The sequence below is a fragment of the Oncorhynchus gorbuscha genome, linkage group LG01 (genome assembly GCF_021184085.1).
Source record: "Oncorhynchus gorbuscha isolate QuinsamMale2020 ecotype Even-year linkage group LG01, OgorEven_v1.0, whole genome shotgun sequence".
NCBI lineage: Eukaryota > Metazoa > Chordata > Actinopteri > Salmoniformes > Salmonidae > Oncorhynchus > Oncorhynchus gorbuscha.
Genome location: NC_060173.1, coordinates 62,267,472 through 62,285,711, shown reverse-complemented (window position 1 = coordinate 62,285,711; position 18,240 = coordinate 62,267,472). Strand labels below are relative to the sequence as shown.

General features: G+C 45.0%; 1 protein-coding gene across 1 annotated transcript in view; it reads right to left on the bottom strand.

Annotated features, from left to right (window-relative positions):
* Positions 1 to 2,174: 2,174 nt before the first annotated feature.
* b4galnt4a (beta-1,4-N-acetyl-galactosaminyl transferase 4a) overlaps positions 2,175 to 18,240 on the bottom strand; it is a 470,997-nt gene continuing 454,931 nt past the window's right edge. Inside the window, exons 12-21 of the mRNA XM_046358032.1 lie at positions 17,136 to 17,236; positions 16,778 to 16,851; positions 15,256 to 16,682; positions 8,937 to 9,109; positions 8,284 to 8,657; positions 6,140 to 6,293; positions 5,876 to 5,948; positions 4,527 to 4,680; positions 4,278 to 4,404; positions 2,175 to 3,988 (exon numbers count right to left, since the gene is read on the bottom strand). Of these exons, the coding sequence (XP_046213988.1) occupies positions 3,868 to 3,988; positions 4,278 to 4,404; positions 4,527 to 4,680; positions 5,876 to 5,948; positions 6,140 to 6,293; positions 8,284 to 8,657; positions 8,937 to 9,109; positions 15,256 to 16,682; positions 16,778 to 16,851; positions 17,136 to 17,236 (2,778 nt within the window). The 3' untranslated portion in view covers positions 2,175 to 3,867. The remainder of the gene's footprint in view (positions 3,989 to 4,277; positions 4,405 to 4,526; positions 4,681 to 5,875; positions 5,949 to 6,139; positions 6,294 to 8,283; positions 8,658 to 8,936; positions 9,110 to 15,255; positions 16,683 to 16,777; positions 16,852 to 17,135; positions 17,237 to 18,240) is intronic.

Genomic DNA, 18,240 nt, shown 5'->3' with positions numbered 1-18,240 from the left:
CTTAGCCCTAGGCGAATGGCGACAGTGGTTGGAGGGGGCGACCGTTCCTTTTGTCGTTTGGACAGACCATAAGAACCTTGAGTACATCCGTTCTGCCAAACGACTTAATGCCCGTCAAGCTCGTTGGGCGTTGTTTTTCGCTCGTTTCGAGTTTGTGATTTCTTACCGTCCGGGTAGCAAGAACACCAAGCCTGATGCCTTATCCCGTCTGTTTAGTTCTTCTGTGGCTTCTACTGATCCCGAGGGGATTCTTCCTTATGGGCGTGTTGTCGGGTTAACAGTCTGGGGAATTGAAAGACAGGTTAAGCAAGCACTCACGCACACTGCGTCGCCGCGCGCTTGTCCTAGTAACCTCCTTTTCGTTCCTGTTTCCACTCGTCTGGCTGTTCTTCAGTGGGCTCACTCTGCCAAGTTAGCTGGTCATCCCGGTGTTCGAGGCAATCTTGCGTCTATTCGCCAGCGCTTTTGGTGGCCGACTCAGGAGCGTGACACGCGCCGTTTCGTGGCTGCTTGTTCGGACTGCGCGCAGACTAAGTCGGGTAACTCTCCTCCTGCCGGTCGTCTCAGACCGCTCCCCATTCCTTCTCGACCATGGTCTCACATCGCCCTAGACTTCATTACCGGTCTGCCTTTGTCTGCGGGGAAGACTGTGATTCTTACGGTTGTCGATAGGTTCTCTAAGGCGGCACATTTCATTCCCCTCGCTAAACTTCCTTCCGCTAAGGAGACGGCACAAATCATTATCGAGAATGTATTCAGAATTCATGGCCTCCCGTTAGACGCCGTTTCAGACAGAGGCCCGCAATTCACGTCACAGTTTTGGAGGGAGTTCTGTCGTTTGATTGGTGCGTCCGTCAGTCTCTCTTCCGGGTTTCATCCCCAGTCTAACGGTCAAGCAGAGAGGGCCAATCAGACGATTGGTCGCATACTACGCAGCCTTTCTTTCAGAAACCCTGCGTCTTGGGCAGAACAGCTCCCCTGGGCAGAATACGCTCACAATTCGCTTCCTTCGTCTGCTACCGGGTTATCTCCGTTTCAGAGTAGTCTGGGTTACCAGCCTCCTCTGTTCTCATCCCAGCTTGCCGAGTCCAGCGTTCCCTCCGCTCAAGCATTTGTCCAACGTTGTGAGCACACCTGGAGGAGGGTGAGGTCTGCACTTTGCCGTTACAGGGCACAGACTGTGAGAGCCGCCAATAAACGCAGGATTAAGAGTCCAAGGTATTGTTGCGGCCAGAGAGTGTGGCTTTCCACTCGCAACCTTCCTCTTACGACAGCTTCTCGTAAGTTGACTCCGCGGTTCATTGGTCCGTTCCGTGTCTCCCAGGTCGTCAATCCTGTCGCTGTGCGACTGCTTCTTCCGCGACATCTTCGTCGCGTCCATCCTGTCTTCCATGTCTCCTGTGTCAAGCCCTTTCTTCGCACTCCCGTTCGTCTTCCCTCCCCCTCCCGTCCTTGTCGAGAGCGCACCTATTTACAAGGTACATAAGATCATGGACATGCGTTCTCGGGGACGGGGTCACCAATACTTAGTGGATTGGGAGGGTTACGGTCCTGAGGAGAGGAGTTGGGTTCCGTCTCGGGACGTGCTGGACCGTTCACTCATTGATGATTTCCTCCGTTGCCGCCAGGATTCCTCCTCGAGTGCGCCAGGAGGCGCTCGGTGAGTGGGGGGTACTGTCATGTTTTGTCATTGATTATCATGCCTTGTCCCTGTTCTTCTCCTTCTATTCGTTTCCCTCTGCTGGTCTTATTAGGTTCTTTCCCTCTTTCTATCCCTCTCTCTCCCCCTCCCTCTCTCACTCTCCCGCTCTCTCTTCTCTCTATCGTTCCGTTCCTGCTCCCAGCTGTTCCTATTCCCCTAATCAATCATTTAGTCTTCCCACACCTGTTCCCGATCCTTTTCCCTGATTAGAGTCCCTATTTCTCTCCTTGTTATTCGTTTCTGCCCTGTCGGTTCCTTGTCTAGAATTCACCGTGCTGTGTTTGTGTATCGCCCTGTCGTGTCGTGTTTTCCTCAGATGCTGCGTGGTGAGCAGGTGTCTGAGTCTGTTTGGTTCAAGTGCCTTCCCGAGGCAACCTGCTGTTCACCTGCTGTTCAAGATCGAGTCTCCAGTTTGTCCTCGTCATTTCGAGTGAAAGTTGTGTTTTTTTTTATTGTATTTACTTTACTGGATTAAAGACTCTGTTTTCGCCAAGTCGCTTTTGGGTCCTCTTTCACCTGCATGACAAAAACACATTTAACATAGGCCAGGCCCTGTTGTTACCTCATATCCCAGTGATAATGCCTTGAATTATGGCTGGGAAGAAAACACTTCAATTTGCCAATGGCTGAACTTACCCCAAAGTAAACATTTTGACTATATTAGCCCACACAGCTACAATGATGCACTTTCATGCTAGGTTTAGGACCTCATATTGAAGCGTATATAGACCCCAAATGATTTAACAATCTTAAAATGATCTACATTGGTTTAAATACAAGCATCATGAAACCTCTAACACAATGAATTCATTTGACATGGTGAAAACAATTTGTTTTGGCCTAATTGCTTTACCACTTTTTCAATGTGGTTTCTTTCTTCTTAGACTCCATGAAGTGATGACCTCTTCCTAAATGTTAGGTCAAATTATTAATTTGGTGTATGGTTTCCTAGAAACAAGGGTGGCTCAACTTACCCCTTTGACTCAACTTACTCCACTCTCCCCTAAAATTCTTCCAACAAAACAGCAGCGAGGCAACGTACAATGTTAGGAAAGATACAGGGAATCCATGTCAATAACAGAAAAGAGAGAGAAACAGAGAGAGATAATGAAAGCGAGAGAGAGAGATTGTAGAGAAAGAGAGCAATAGATAAGAAAATCAAAAACAAAAAAAGAGAGAGAAAGACAGACCAAAAGAAAGCAGGATAGACTGTGAAACGAAGTACGTTTTGCAAAGCACTTTGATAAATCTGATGCCTCACTGTGGATCCCCCATACGGTCCAGTGTCTGTGTCCTCCTCCCATAGAACTGTACACATAACAGAGCTTATATTTAATATGCAACAATTTAGGGTTAACTTTCCCAAAATTCCCAGGTTGGAAGATGTTAAAAGATATCTGTAATCAGGAGTAAATAAGCAGGACTTTTGGGAAAGCTGCACATACCGCATCATAGGCCTCTATAGTACATATGAAGCACCCCGGTTAGGTTTATATGAAGAAGCACATCAGGTAGACCCACTACACACTGTTACTTTCAACACCCAGACATGTCGTTGCAGTACTAATATCTGAAATTTGACACCCGAGTGACGGAACAAGTTTCCGGAACGACTACTGTTCGCACGTACCTGAACACAAACAAATAAACAAACATACTGTCATCAACACAAAGTCCTTCTAACGTTCCTCAGACATCTCCTCACATGGATGTTTTTGTAGAAAATCTTAGGTTGTCTTTACAAACGTCTCGCTAGAAAATAAAATATGCTTCCTCTGAACAAAACAAACAAAATACAAATAAACAAAAAAAATGTAGTATGTCAGGTAACATTGCACCAAAAAAGAAAAAGACATCGTCTCTACATTGAGTTCTGTTAGTGAGGCGAAAGGTCAAGTCTATCCGGGTAGACGTCAACACCAACATAAAAAACAGGTTCCCTCGGTTTTCCGCCTCAATGTCCTCCATTGACGGAAAAAAAACATCCTCAGGGAAAAGATGTTCCTCAGAGAAGCAGGGATGGGCATCCCTGAAAAGTGCCTATCTAAAAAAGGCAAAGTCAGGCAGTAAGTAAGCTTATTCAGGGTCTCTCCTCACACACAGTGGAGCTGCAGGTATAGGCCATGTGTTTTGGGTCCACCAGGCCCATGGGGGGGGGGCTTTAGCTAACCCCCTCCCTTGGGGGTTTTCTTGTTCTGAGCATTCCACATGCCCCTTTTGGAGTGGTAGTAGTGGAAGAAGTTCCTCAGTCTCAGTCTCTCCACCTCGAGACCGTTCTGTAGTACCCTTGAAGGAGGGAAGAGAGGAACAATCAGGTTAGGAGCCAGCGGTTGCTATAAAAATCACTCCTTTTCTCGTCGCCTCCAATGAGTGTAAAATACTTAACAGGTGAAAACAATGTGGTGGAAGCTCAACATTAGGCTGGTTTCCATCTGGTCAGCTCTTTCAAATCAGTGCAATGAAGAAGAAGAGAATACATCATTTTAAGACAATTGAGAAAGAGCCCAGAAAGGGTGGAAAGAGGGTTCGAAAGCAGAGGGTGTTGTGTTTGCAATGGTGAGGGTTGCCAGTTCACCTGTCCAGTAGTTCCCAGTCCTCTCCTCCCCAGCGGTCTTTAAACTCCTCTGTGTTCATCCCTCCGATCTTATCAAAGTCCGACTTATAAATCCCAAACAGCCCAAAGCCATTCACCTCCCAGTAGCCTGCAGAGGGAAAGTAAATTCGAAACATGGTGTGTGTGGGCCTGCTGCATGCGAGATATGTGTGCAATGTGTGTGCATGCCGTGTGCGTGATGTGTGTGTGTGTCTATCATGTTTGTATTACCATCAGGCTCTAGCGGGGAGCTGCCACAGCCCAGTCTCATGACGATAGGGGCGAAGGCCAGACGTCCCTCTACACAGTGCTTCCTGATGCTCTCCAGGATGTTGAGGGGGAAGTGGATGTGAAGGTCACACAGGAACGCTATACTGTGGTTGTCCTGTAAAACACACGTACACATAAATATGGTGTAATCAAAACTAAAAAGTACACACAATGATGGTTACAGACTCCCAACATACTCAGTCCCACAAACTCAAACGCCACCCAAAAACAGTCAATCTAAATGCTCTACTCTACTGTGTGTGTGTGTGTGCGTCTATGTGTGTGTGTGTGTGTGCGTGTGCGAAGCATGCACTCGTGTGTCTGTATGTGTGTGAAAGGCTTTGATATAAAACACCCACAGTCATTCAACTGTGAGTGACACCCCAGTCTTCCCCATGTGACAGGCTTGACACTCAAATGACAGATAACTGTTTACCCAAATCATTGAGAGAGAGAGAGAGAGAGAGAGAGAGAGAGAGAGAGAGAGAGAGAGAGAGAGAGAGAGAGAGAGAGAGAGAGAGAGAGAGAGAGCAAGAGCGAAAGAGAAAGTCTACGTGAAAGTCATGACACTCCAATGATACATAACTGTCTTCCCAAATCCCTGTCGCACAGAGAAAGAGAGCGAGAGAGAAACAAAAAAAAAACAAGAAAGAGAGAGTTGGGAGAAAGAGAGAGATAGAGGGGAGGGTAGTAGTGGGAGAGGGAAAGAGAAATAGAGAAAGTCTATGTGACAGCTTTGACACTCCAATGACAGATAAATGTCTGCGCAAATCCCTGTCGCACAAACAGAAAGAGAACCCCATTGAATACATGTCTGTCTGCCTGTCTGTCTGCCTGTCTATCAATCTGTCAGGCTATGGGGTCACAGAGAACTGGACAGTTTGTGACAGTCGGAATGTGTGCGTGACTCTCGTGGGAGCATCTGAGACCTCTTGACCTCTGCAAGTCTTCAGAGTCCGAAGCTAACCATAATAATTTAAAGGGAGCTCCGAATACGGCCCCTCACGATATCAGAGCATATACCGTGACTATCTCACTGTATTAAAAAAGACCTCACTGAGATTGAGTAACAGTTACAAGAGTTAGGATATAAATTGTGATGCGGCTTTTTATATTACTCATCCTGTCAATGTGAAATTGTATGGTTAGTATGGTCATGGCATGTGTCATTGTAAGAGTAAAACGTTGTCTAGAAACTTCAGCCTGCTCTCTACTGAGTGTGCATGTGTGTCACCTCAATCAGGGAATTTGCAAATGTATTGGCTGTATATGAATTTTCTTTCCCTTCCTGAAGGACCGCTATCTCTCACCTCGATAGTGTCCACTCCGATCTGTAGTCCCGCTGAGCGTTCAAAGTTCCCTTCTCTTCTCAAGTACTCATACCTGACAAAACACACGAACAATCACATCAGTCAACTCCAGAGTTAGGTCCAATTACATATCCAATATGTGTGTGTGTCAGTTAGAATGGCTCCATAGGACTGTTCATAAATTCCTGAATCAATTCAATTCCTGTAGTAATTGAAATGCACTCCTATGGAGCTACGGATGAATTCTGAGACAAACACACGCACCTCGGCACAGTACTCTCTCGGAGGGCCTGCTCCACGTCCATGTCGGTGCTCTCGAAGTCGACAATGATGATGCTGAAGTTGTCGTCCTTAGTCTGACGGTGCAGCTCCTCCATGTCCGTGATGAACTGCTGCACCCAGCGAGCCTGGTTCTTCACTAGAGACACACAGAGAGAGTGGTAAGTGCTTTAACTTTCCATGCCAATGAAGATTATTGAATTGAATTGAGGAAGGGAAAAATTGTGTTTACAACGCAACATTTACCTAAATCAGATAGAGCAATCTTCAATTCCCAAGCTTTCCTTTCAGATCTACAAGAGTGTCTGCTGTATTTTCCAAACCTCTCCCCTGCCATTCCATGTAGTTTATCTATTCCAGAGCTAGCACACTTTCCAGGGCTACAACGAAAATGGTGAAACGTGTGGGAGTCCTTGAGGAATGGTTTGAGAAACACTACTGTTGGAGAAGGGACTAGTGACCCAACGAGAGGTCAACCCTCCAGTAACTGGGGCCTCATTTATAACCGTAATAAATTGCACACAACATTTCTGCGTGCTCGTTTTTCTGAAAAGTCTACGCACGTACAGAAATACTGAGATTCATAAACTTGCCCCATTATAACTCAGACCTGTCAAAACGGTGCACGCGTTAACAAGCATTAAAACTCCGCCTGGAAAATGCCTCCATTCACATTTTATGGTGACAATAACTGTTGGCATTACGCCACGGCATGCAAAAGACAAATTGTTGTACAATATTTAGTTTATCAATAGCCTGGGTTTAAATATCCTGCCTTGGCATAGGCGCAGAGATTAAAAAGGCAATGATTATGCACTCTTATCACACATACAGTGCATTGGGAAAGTATTCAGACCCCTTGACTTTTCCCACATTTTGTTACGTTACAGCCTTATTCTAAAATGTATTAAATACATGTTTTTTCTTCATCAATTTACACACAATAACCCATAATGACAAAGAAAAAAAATATTTTTTTGAAAACAGAAATACATTATTTACATAAGAATTCAGACCCTTTGCTATGAGACTCAAAATTGAGCTCAGGTGCATCCTGTTTCCTTTGATCATTCTTGAGATGTTGCAACAACTTTATTGGAGTCCACCTGTGGTAAATTCAATTGTTTGGACATAATTTGGAAAGGCCCACACCTGTCTATATAAAGTCCCACAGTTGACAGTTGACAGTGCATTTCTAAAAAATGCTTTTGCTTTTTCGTTATCGGGTATTGTGTGTAGATTGATGAGGAACATTTTAAAAAACAAACATTTTAGAATAAGGCTGTAATGTAACAAAATGTGGAAAAAGTAATGGGTGTCCGAATACTTTCCGAATGCACTGTAAGTTACTGTTACTGTTAAATTCTGAAACGTTGTAGGGCAGGCTACTCAGCTTTGGATGTGCAGTAGATTCTGCCTATTAAGGGCAGGCTACTCAAACAAATGCAGTAGTTACAGTTATTTATTGTGTGTTTTTGTTCTACTTTACTTTTATTTTTTATTTTTTTTATAGTACTACTGATATTCATTACTGCATTGTTGGGAAAAATCAAGCACGAAAAGCATTTCACTGTAGGCTACTTGTGCACATGACAATAAAAACATGAACCTTGATACATAAGACCTACTTAAATGTAAAAGTTTGCACTGCCTATGATCTTGCAAAACTTTAAATACATCTATTTACTAGGCTACTTGGTCCAATTAAATGAGAGATGCACATGGTAATTTGTTGTATTGGCCCCTTTGGGAATATGAACCAGTCAGAAAAGGTGGAGAATATATTCTGCAATGGGTATGAAAAAAAAATAGGAAAAAGATTCCTTTGTCTATTTATAAGCTTCTTATGTCTAATTATTTTAGACTATCCCTAATGGCAAATGGTTGCATTCTTGTTAATATGTTTTCCTGTTTTTAGTTTTTTATGAGTAAGCTTTTCATCATATCCCCCATTTGCACAAAATACTTACTTTCCAGCTTGCAAGATAATATTTCAACCATTAGAAAATGTGCTTACACATGGTCTAAAGTTTGCGGGGAGGTGAGCACATTCTTACGTCAAGTGAAAAATAAATAAATGCCAATTTTTGCGTGAAAACTGGTGCACACGCGAGGCGCCTGGTACCTACCTGGCACCACAAAATGCACCATCACATCCTTCCGCCACTGCAGCATGACCGGCTGGCACAGCAGGGGGTTGGCGTAGGCCGTGCCCCACGGGGTGGCCCCGGGCTGGGCAGGGGTGTGTGTGGAGGTTGGGGGTGCGGGGGTGCTGAGGATGAGACCAGGTGGGGACCCAGCAGGGGCCGAGGCGGGGATGAACTCCGTGTTCTCCAGGCTGTCTCCTCCCAACCGGCCACGGTGGAGGAGAAGGTAGATGTATTCCGAGAGGCGCACCACGTTCCGACCGCGCTCCATCAGCTCCAGTTCCACCAGGTAGCGGTTTCCCCGGGCTGAGTCTCGCCTCTTCTCCACATTGATGATCCGCAAAAGGGTGTAAATACTGGGGGAGAAAGGGGAGGGTGTGTTTAGTAAAACAAACATGCAACTTTACTGCATTGCTTCCATCCCCAAATACACATGCACAAACACACACACACACAGAGAGAGAGAGTTCAAATACTTTAACTGGGCTTGATTGAGCTTTTCTGGGGCAATTGACCCAATAAAAAAGTTACAAGACGGTAAACCTCGCCCATCTAGTACTCCAGGCAGGATAAGGCAAACACTAAAAGTATTCATATGGTATCTGGACCCAGGTCTGGCACAATCACACACTAACCCTCCGTTGCGCTCGTTGAGCTTCTCCATGTACTGTGCCAGCACATCCACCACCTCGCTCTCGGCCAGCTGCAGGTTCCCCGACACGTTGCAGCGCAGGTCATTCCAGTCGGAACGCAGCAGCTCAAAGTCCATGGGGTTGACTGAAAACGTTCTCTGCCAGTTGATGCTCTCCTATTTATTCATAATTATGTTTATTTGACAGTTTCTACACTTAAAACATACATGTTTTATGCATTGTACCAGATATTAGGTAGACAGTCCCTGGGCAAATGAACAATAAAATCATTAGAGCCTGAGCAATAGGCTTTGGGATTTTTTGTGTCCGACTCCAATTTTTTGGAAGTCATTTTGTTGTTATTTGAGACAAGGGATGAAACATAGACGTGTTCTGCACAAATTGAATTTCAAATGAAAAACAGCTCTACAAAGAAACTTTGAAATGCTGATTTCATACATTTGAAAAATAAACATTATTACAATGAACTGATTAGATTAGCATGACGTGTTGTTTATTGTAGGGAAGAGTGGGGTAAATTGAGCCTTGTTTCGAGGAAACCATACACAAAATCGAATCATGTGACCAAATATTTAGGAAGAGGTCATCATTTCATGGAGTCTGAAGGAAGAGACCACGTGGAAAAGTGGTAAGCAAGTTAGGTCCCCAAAAATTATTTTCACAAAGTCAAATTCATTTATTGTGTTATAGGTTTCATGATGCTTGTATCTAAACCAAAGTAGATCGTTTTAAGATAGTTTTGTACATCAGTTGGGGTGTCTATAAGCTACAATGTGGTCCTAAATCTAGCATGAAAATGCATCATTATAGCTGTGTGGGCTAATATAGTCATAATGTTAGCCTTGGCGTAGGTTGAGCACATGGCCATGGGGTAAACTGAGCCCATGGTCACCACACCCCATACAAATTAGGATTAAATCCTGTCTGTTTTATGCATGCTATGCATAGTATTTTGGCAATGTGTCATGGATATGAACTCAAGATGTGTATTTTTATTGTTCCAGAGCAGTCATCATCATGCCCCGTGCATACAAACGTAAAATAAGCAGGAGTCTAGCCTCCCGTGAGGTTCTTGAGAGAGCAGACAAGGAAGTGAGAGAAGGGTAGAAGTCCATTTGAACCGCCGCAAAGGGATGAAAAGAATAGACTGAATGACACTGAAGAGGTACATTTAACATAAAAATTTAACAAACATGCACCTGCGTGAAAGAGAGGCTATGATAGATGGGCAGAGGCACACAAGGTCTTCTCTGATGACATGGAGTCTGAGCTTGATAAACATACCAAGAATCTAAAAGGAGCAGTTTCATGGCCTACAAATTGGCACGTAGAAACAACAACCCTGTCCAAGACAAGTGGTCAAGAAATGGAAGGGTAAGTGATATTGAACATAGAGCTCTATATCGGAATGTAGGCATACGTTTAAGATATACAATATACCACACCCTTATTCCATGAACTAAACACAGCACCATCAACTACTGTCGCAGGATACCACACCAACTTACCCCAAGGCAGCTCAACTTACCCTGTCCCTATGCTCAACTTACCCTCCTTACCCACTTACCCAGGGTAAGTTGTACCAAGAGACCACTTTTTTTTGGAGAAGCAGATTATTTTCAGGGATGCACAACATCCTGAAATATATGTTGATATATTTGCTAGAAAGAATTCTACATTTCCCTTGAAGGGTGGATTAGCCATCTGGCAATTCTGGCAAATGCCAGATGACTGGACAATTTTTTAGTTGGGTGGGCTGGACAGTTTTTTTAGTTGGGTGGGCTGGTCAAAATCGACACACGAACACACCATTTTTTTATGCAAATGGTGACATGGCCAGCAGCCCATGGGCCTGTTAAGATTTTTATGCAATTCCTCTGTTATACTAATCTATAATGGCTGATTAGTGGACAACGGCCGCCCCCCTACCAAGATGGGCCGGCCTGGCTTGCTTATAGGCTGAGCTGAGGTCACACAAACTCACATTCAAAGTCAAACGTGGCATCAGCAAAAGAGACCTGCTCCAACTTTGTCATCAGTTAAACAGCCAAGATCATGGATCTTTACAAAATGGAAAGGGTGCCTATAAAATGTAGAATAAGCACATTCTACATCGTTACCTCAATCAAAGCACTCTATTTTTTGGCCTCTAAAACCATGTTTTGACCAAATAGTAAAGTGGATTATCCTCATGAAAGTATGTGCACCTGTTTTGCTGGGGCCTGCTACTGTAATGAGCAAGTCACTGTCCTCTTCCCCCATCCACTCGAAAAATGTGTTCTGAACGTATAACATTTAAAGATGCAGTTGCTGAAAAAAACAGCTTTGGAAGCCCCATCTCTTGTACCGGTCGAAGAGACGAGGGCCTTGTCTTTCTGTATGTATAATTTGTATTTCTCAACTCTCAATATTCAGCTCAATAACAACTATTTTACAACCAATATATTTGATATGGCCTTGTGATGTTGGAGTGGCACTCGCTCGAAATGCGCACCAGCAATTGCGAGAGCATAGGCATATAGGTCTACTCCTGAATGCTGATTGGCGACCCTCTTAAGGATTCGCCCCTTTTTAAAGATTTTCGTATAAAATGACAGACCCAAATATAACTGCCTGTAGCTCAGGACCTGAAGCAAGGATATACATATTCCTGATACCACTTGAAAATAAACAATTTGAAGTTTGTGGAAATGTTAAATTAATGTAGGAGAATATAACACATTAGATCTGGTAAAAGATAATTCATCTTTGAAATGTAAGAGAAGGGAAATCATATTATTCACCCCAGGCACAATTTAGATGTTTAACACTAGATGGCAGCAGTGTATGTGCAATGTTATAGACTGATCCAATGAACCATTGCATTTATGTTCACAACCTTGTATCAAGACTGCCCAGATGTGCCTAATTGGTTTATTAATACATTTTCAAGTCCATAACTGTGCACTTTCCTCAAACAATAGCATGATATTATTTCACTGTAATAGATACTGAAAATTGGACAGTGCAGATAGAATAACAAGAATTTAAGCTTTCTGCCAATATCAGATATGTCTTTGTCCTGGGAAATGTTCTTGATACTTACAACCTCATGCTAATCACATTAGCCTACGCAAGCTCAACCATCACACGGGGGACCCACCGATCCTGTTGAGGCGCATTCCAGCAGGAGTCTATTCCACAAGTTACCACCAGCTAAATCTATGACGTTAAAATGACCATTTACTCTGTTCCAGAGTAGCAAGCAAGGGATAAGAACATCGCCAGCCATTATGGCAATGGAACATTTAGAACAAACGACTGGCAACCAAACCAATAGAACAAACCACTAAAAATAATGTTTTTAATTAAAATATTTCAATCATTATTTTAATATGTTGGTAACCCGTTGCATAACAGTGATAATGCCCTCGAAGCCGGTGTTTGGAGGGATACATTGGCATGGATTGTCAGCGAGGGCTAACACCTGTGCCAATATATCCTCCAAAAACTCTAAACACTACCTATGATATTAGTTTGTACACATGAAGATGTATGTAATTAATCTCTATTGAACCCCCCACAAAAAAATCAGGAAAAATACCTTCCTGCTTGGACGTGTAAAAAAAAAACATTATTTGCAAATTATGGTGGAAAATAAGTATTTTAGTCACCTACAAACAAGCAACATTTCTGGCTCTCACAGACCTGTAACTTCTTCTTTAAGAGACGCCTCTGTCCTCCACTCGTTACCTGTATTAATGGCACCTGTTTGAACTTGTTATCAGTATAAAAGACACCTTTCCACAACCTCAAATAGTCACACTCCAAACTCCACTATGGCCAAGACCAAAGAGCTGTCAAAGGACACCAGAAACAAAATTGTAGACCTGCACCAGGCTGGAAAGACTGAATCTGCAATAGGTAAGCAGCTTGGTTTGAAGAAATCAACTGTGGGAGCAATTATTAGGAAATGGAAGATATAGAAAATCACTGATAATCTCCCTCGATCTGGGGCTCCACGCAAGATCTCACCCCATGGGGTCAAAATGATCACAAGAACGGTGAGCAAAAATCCCAGAACCACACGGGGGGACCTAGTGAATGACCTGCAAAGAGCTGGGACGAAAGTAACAAAGCCTACCATCAGTAACACACTACGCCGCCAGGGACTCAAATCCTGCAGTGCCAGACGTGTCCCCCTGCTTAAGCCAGTACATGTCCAGGCCCGTCTGAAGTTTGCTAGAGAGCATTTGGATATGATCCAGAAGAAGATTGGGAGAATGTCATATGGTCAGATGAAACCAAAATAGAACTTTTTGGTAAAAACTCAACTTGTTGTGTTTGAAGGACAAAGAATGCTGAGTTGCATCCAAAGAACACCATACCTACTGGGAAGCATGGGGGTGGAAACATCATGCTTTGGGGCTTTTTTTCTGCAAAGGGTCCAGGACGACTGATCCGTGTAAAGGAAAGAATGAATGGGGCCATGTATCGTGAGATTTTGAGTGAAAACCTCCTTCCATCAGCAAGGGCATTGAAGATGAAACGTGGCTGGGTCTTTCAGCATGACAATGATCCCAAACACACCACCCGGGCAACGAAGGAGTGGCTTCGTAAGAAGTATTTCAAGGTCCTGGAGTGGCCTAGCCAGTCTCCAGATCTCAACCCCATAGAACATCTTTGGAGGGAGTTGAAAGTCTGTGTTGTCCAGCAACAGCCCCAAAACATCACTGCTCTAGAGGAGATCTGCATGGAGGAATGGGCCAAAATACAAGCAACAGTGTGTGAAAATCTTGTGAAGACTTACAGAAAACGTTTGATCTCTGTCATTGCCAACAGTATTGAGATTAACTTTTGTTATTGACCAAATACTTATTTTCCACCATAATTTGCAAATAAATTCATTAAAAATCCTACAATGTGATTTTCTGGTTTTTTTTTCTCATTTTGTCTGTCAAGTGTACCTATGATGAAAATTACAGGCCTCTCTCATCTTTTTAAGTGGGAGAACTTGCACAATTGGTGGCTGACTAAATACTTTTTTTGCCCCACTGTATATCAGACCATATAGTGAACCACGGGTATAGCAAAATGTATTTTTACTGCTCTAATTACATTGGTAACCAGTTTATAATAGCAATAAGGCACCTCGGGGGTTTTTGGTATATGGCCAATATACCATGGCTGTATCCAGGCCCTCCACATTGCGCCGTGCATAAGAACAGTCCTTAGCCGTGTTATATTGTCCATATACCACACCTCCTCGGGCCTTATTGCTTAAATATAGCCTAAGTCATTATATTTTATAATGTACAGTATAAGGCTTAAGCAGGCAGGCAGACAGACAACTAGAAGAAGCACAGTGACAGCAGAGAAGATGCGGAGACAGACAGCACAAAAGGGAGGCAAACAAAATGTCTAGAGCAGAGCCACAGTTACAGTGGTGGGTTGTATTTCCAGTGGTGTTTTTACATATTGTATTTGTTTTAAGGAAGTGGCTGCGGATCCAACTTTTCAGGATCTTTAGTATAACGTTACTGTAAGACAAAAACACCAGCGCATTTTTCTTGTGGCCAAAACTCAACAGCTCGTGCCACTAGAGGCAAAATACACAGGTAGGCTATTTTACAGTTAACAACATCTGCTCTAAAAATCTCTCTGCACATCAGTCAAAAAACAACACTGTAGGCTACTTCGATAACACCACTATATAACTCCAGATCTAAATGCATATCCCCATGAAACTGATTGAGATTAAATGGTTGATGGGCAAAACTTGAGGAATTATCATTCACGATTGAATGCGGTGGTGTGGATATATTTGGTTCCATTATGTAGAATACTGTGATTATTTTGTGAGACATTGATTCAACATGATCCAACTTTATTAAACAAGCACCATTCGGCTGAGCAGCCTGTTCTCTGTGCGTAAAAGTCCCCCAAAAAGTCTGATAAGACCTTGTTTTAAACATGAGTTGGTTAAAAAAAAGAAGAGGAGGACCATGTCTCGCCAGTCACTTGTACCGAAACGGTTAAGAAACGCTATACTGTACAGCCCTAACGCCTGTGTCTATGTAGGGTGTGTGTGTAGGGTCAGGGTGTAGGATTTATGTTTGGGGATGGGGAGTGGGGGAGGCGGTGACTTGGCGGGGCCTGCAGTGATGTGTGCTGGTGGGGATAAAATGCCAGGGCTGAATTCTTGTCCCGGTCAACATACCCTACTTTCCTCTATGTAAATACTATGGGTGGTTTAAAGGCCGATTAGTATATCGGTCTGGCTCAATTCAATACAATCAGAAGCAGTTAAATCACAACAAACCTCAGCCCAGCCTGGACGCGCCTCTTCAGCCTCGTAACTGTAGTCGGACACCCCACCCTCCTCTGGTTCTGGGTCTGGGTCAGCGTTCGAGCGGATTGGATCAGGGTCTGGTTCGGGTTCTGAGGGTTCTTGGTCTGGGTCGGGTTGCTTTTGCTGTGACTCAGTGATCTCAGAAGTTTTGAGGTATGAGGTGACCCTGGTTTCTAGCCTGCTTTCAACCCTGCTCTCGATAGTTTGGGGATTCTCCAAAGAGTTGGGGGGAGTGGGTGAATGAGGTGGCGGGGGCTGGAGGTGCTGGGGCAATGGGGTGCCTCTTTTACTGGGTAAGGTGGCGTCTGCGACAGCCTCTCTTTCTGGGGGTATGTGGGGCTCCCTTCCCCCTCCTCTAACTCTCCTCCTCTCTCTGTCTCGGAGCCTCACTACCGCCACCCTGCTGGCTGCCTGGTGAACTGCGCCTTGTCTGCTAACACTAGCATTAGTGCCACGTGGGGGAGCTTTGCCATCTCTTAGTGGGGGTTTGGGCCAGAGTTGGGGGGCAGTGACGAACCCCCTGCTCCCCGCTCCCCCTCTCCCCCTGGATCGAGTGCTCTGGAGGTTGACCAGTCTGGTGGTCTTTCCACTCTGGTACAGAAACACCCCAGGAAAGACCTCTCTCGGATGACGCGACCCCGGACCCCTGCCCCTCTCCCTCTCCGCCCTCCTCTCCTCCTTCTCTCGCTCCCTTTCTTTGACCGGCCGTGGCCTGGTGATGTAGATCTTGTTTTCATCCTTCTTTTCCCTATTGTTGTTGTTGCCGGCGGCGGCGGCAGTGTTTTTGTCATTACCATGGTTACGGGCAGCGTTATCATGGAGACGGGCGTTGGCGGCGTTGTTGCCGGGGGCGGAGTTACTAAGGATCTGCTTGGCACGGCTGGCAAGGGCCGAGAGAGAGGTCTTCTGGGGGAAGAGCAGGGACGACTTGCTCAGTTTGGGAGGGGTCTCCTCTCCTGCACCCCCTCCTCCTCCTCCCTTCCTGCCCGGCCCCCCGGGTCCTAGCTCAGAGGGAACAGTCCTGATCCAGGAGAGGGAGCGACCGTGGACCACGTTGTCCGACTGCGGGTGCAGCTCCTCGCTCTCTGCCTCGGGTCTCTCTAGAAGTCCCCTCCTGGAGGTCTGTCCCCCTCTTCTCCTCGGCCCGTCCTTGTCCCACTCTCTGTCTGTCTGTCCATCACTCTTGAGGAATTGTTTTTTCTCTCTAGGGACCACAATACTGTTCTCCTCCTCCCCCTCTCTTTCTCCAAGGGTGGGTCTGGAGGTGTGGATGGATAGGCTGGGGTGGGAGGTCCTCTTAGCTGATAGGCTAGGCGGCGCAGTCCTATTTGGTGATTGGGTACCTACGATCTCGGCCTCATCTTCCGGGTCCACCCCTTCCTCCTCTTCCGGGAAATCTGTGGCAACAGAGAAAGTTAATCGTTAAAGGGTGTGTGTGTATGTGTGTTGTGTATGTATATGTGTATCTGTGTCAGTGGGTGGGTGTACTTACCGTCTGGGTTAGGGAAGAAGAAGGGTCTATCATCGTCCTCCTCGTCTATCTTCATGTACTTGTAGAAGCCAAACCTGTCAGAGAGAGAGCACGAGAGCGAGAGAGACAGTTAGCACACACATATACACAGAACACTAACAATACCCCAACTAAGTGTTTCTCTTTCTCTTCTTTCTTTTCTGTTTTATACATTTTTATGTTTGTATCTCTCCACCTATGCTTTTGAGAGAGGTTACATTTGTCCATCTTCATCCTTCCAAACCAAGTGGTGGAGCAGGCATATTTCTCTGCTCTGCTTCCATCTGTGAATTACAATATAATAATCAACTGTATGTGGAAAATAGCCAACCGAACTTACTTCTCCAAGTAGATGGGCGACTCCCTGTAGAAACACTTGTTCTCTCTCTCCATGTGTGTCAGACGTGTAAAGTCATTGGGATAAATGAAGGACAGGTACACCTGAGGGAGAGACAAACAGGGACAAGTCAATGAATAAAGACAGCGTTTGAGAGTCGCGACTGAGCTGAGCAATATAATAGATCATCTTTGGCTATAGCAAACATGGTGGCTAAATGAAGATAGTTTACTCAGGCTTTTTACCATTTACCAAATGGTCAGTTCCGGTGTACGTAATGCCTTTTGGTCCTAGACTTGGCGCTCCGGCGATTCTCCCAAGCTCTGTCAAGTTGGATGGAGAGCATCGCTGCACAGCTATTTTCGGTCTCTCCAGAGATGTTCAATCAGGTTCAAGTCAGGGCTCTGGCTGCGCCACTCAAGGGCATTCAGATAATTGTCCCCAAAGCAACTCCTGTGTTGTCTTGGCTGTGTGCTTATGGTCTTTGTACTATTGGAAGGTGAACCTTCACCCCAGTCTGAGATCCTGAGCATCTCAATCCTGACTAGTCTCCAAGTCCCTGCCGCTGAAAAACATCCCCACAGCATGAAGCTGCCACCACCATACTTCACCGTAGGGATGGTGCCAGGTTTCTTCCAGATGTGGAATGCCAAAGAGTTCATTCTTGGTTTCATCAGACCAGAGAATATTGTTTCTCATGATCTGAGAGTCCTTTATGTCATGTGCCTTTTACTGACGAGTGGCTTCTGTCTGGCCACTCTACCATAAAGGCCTGATTGGTGGGGTGCTGCAGTGATGGTTGTCCTTCTGGAAGGTTCACCCATCTTCACAGAGGACCTCTGGAGTTCTGTCAGAGTGACCATCGGGTTCTTCGTCACCTCCCTGACCAAGACCCTTCTCCCCCGATTGCTCAGTTTGGCCGGACGGCCAGCTCTAGGAAGAGTCTTGGTGGTTCCAAAATTCTACCATTTAAGAATGATGGACTGAGTTCTTGGGGAACTTCAATGCTGCAGAAATATTTTGGGACCTTTCCCCAGATCTTGTGCCTCGACACAATCCTGTCACGGAGCTCTACAGACAATTCCTTCGAGGTGTGTGCCTTTCCAAA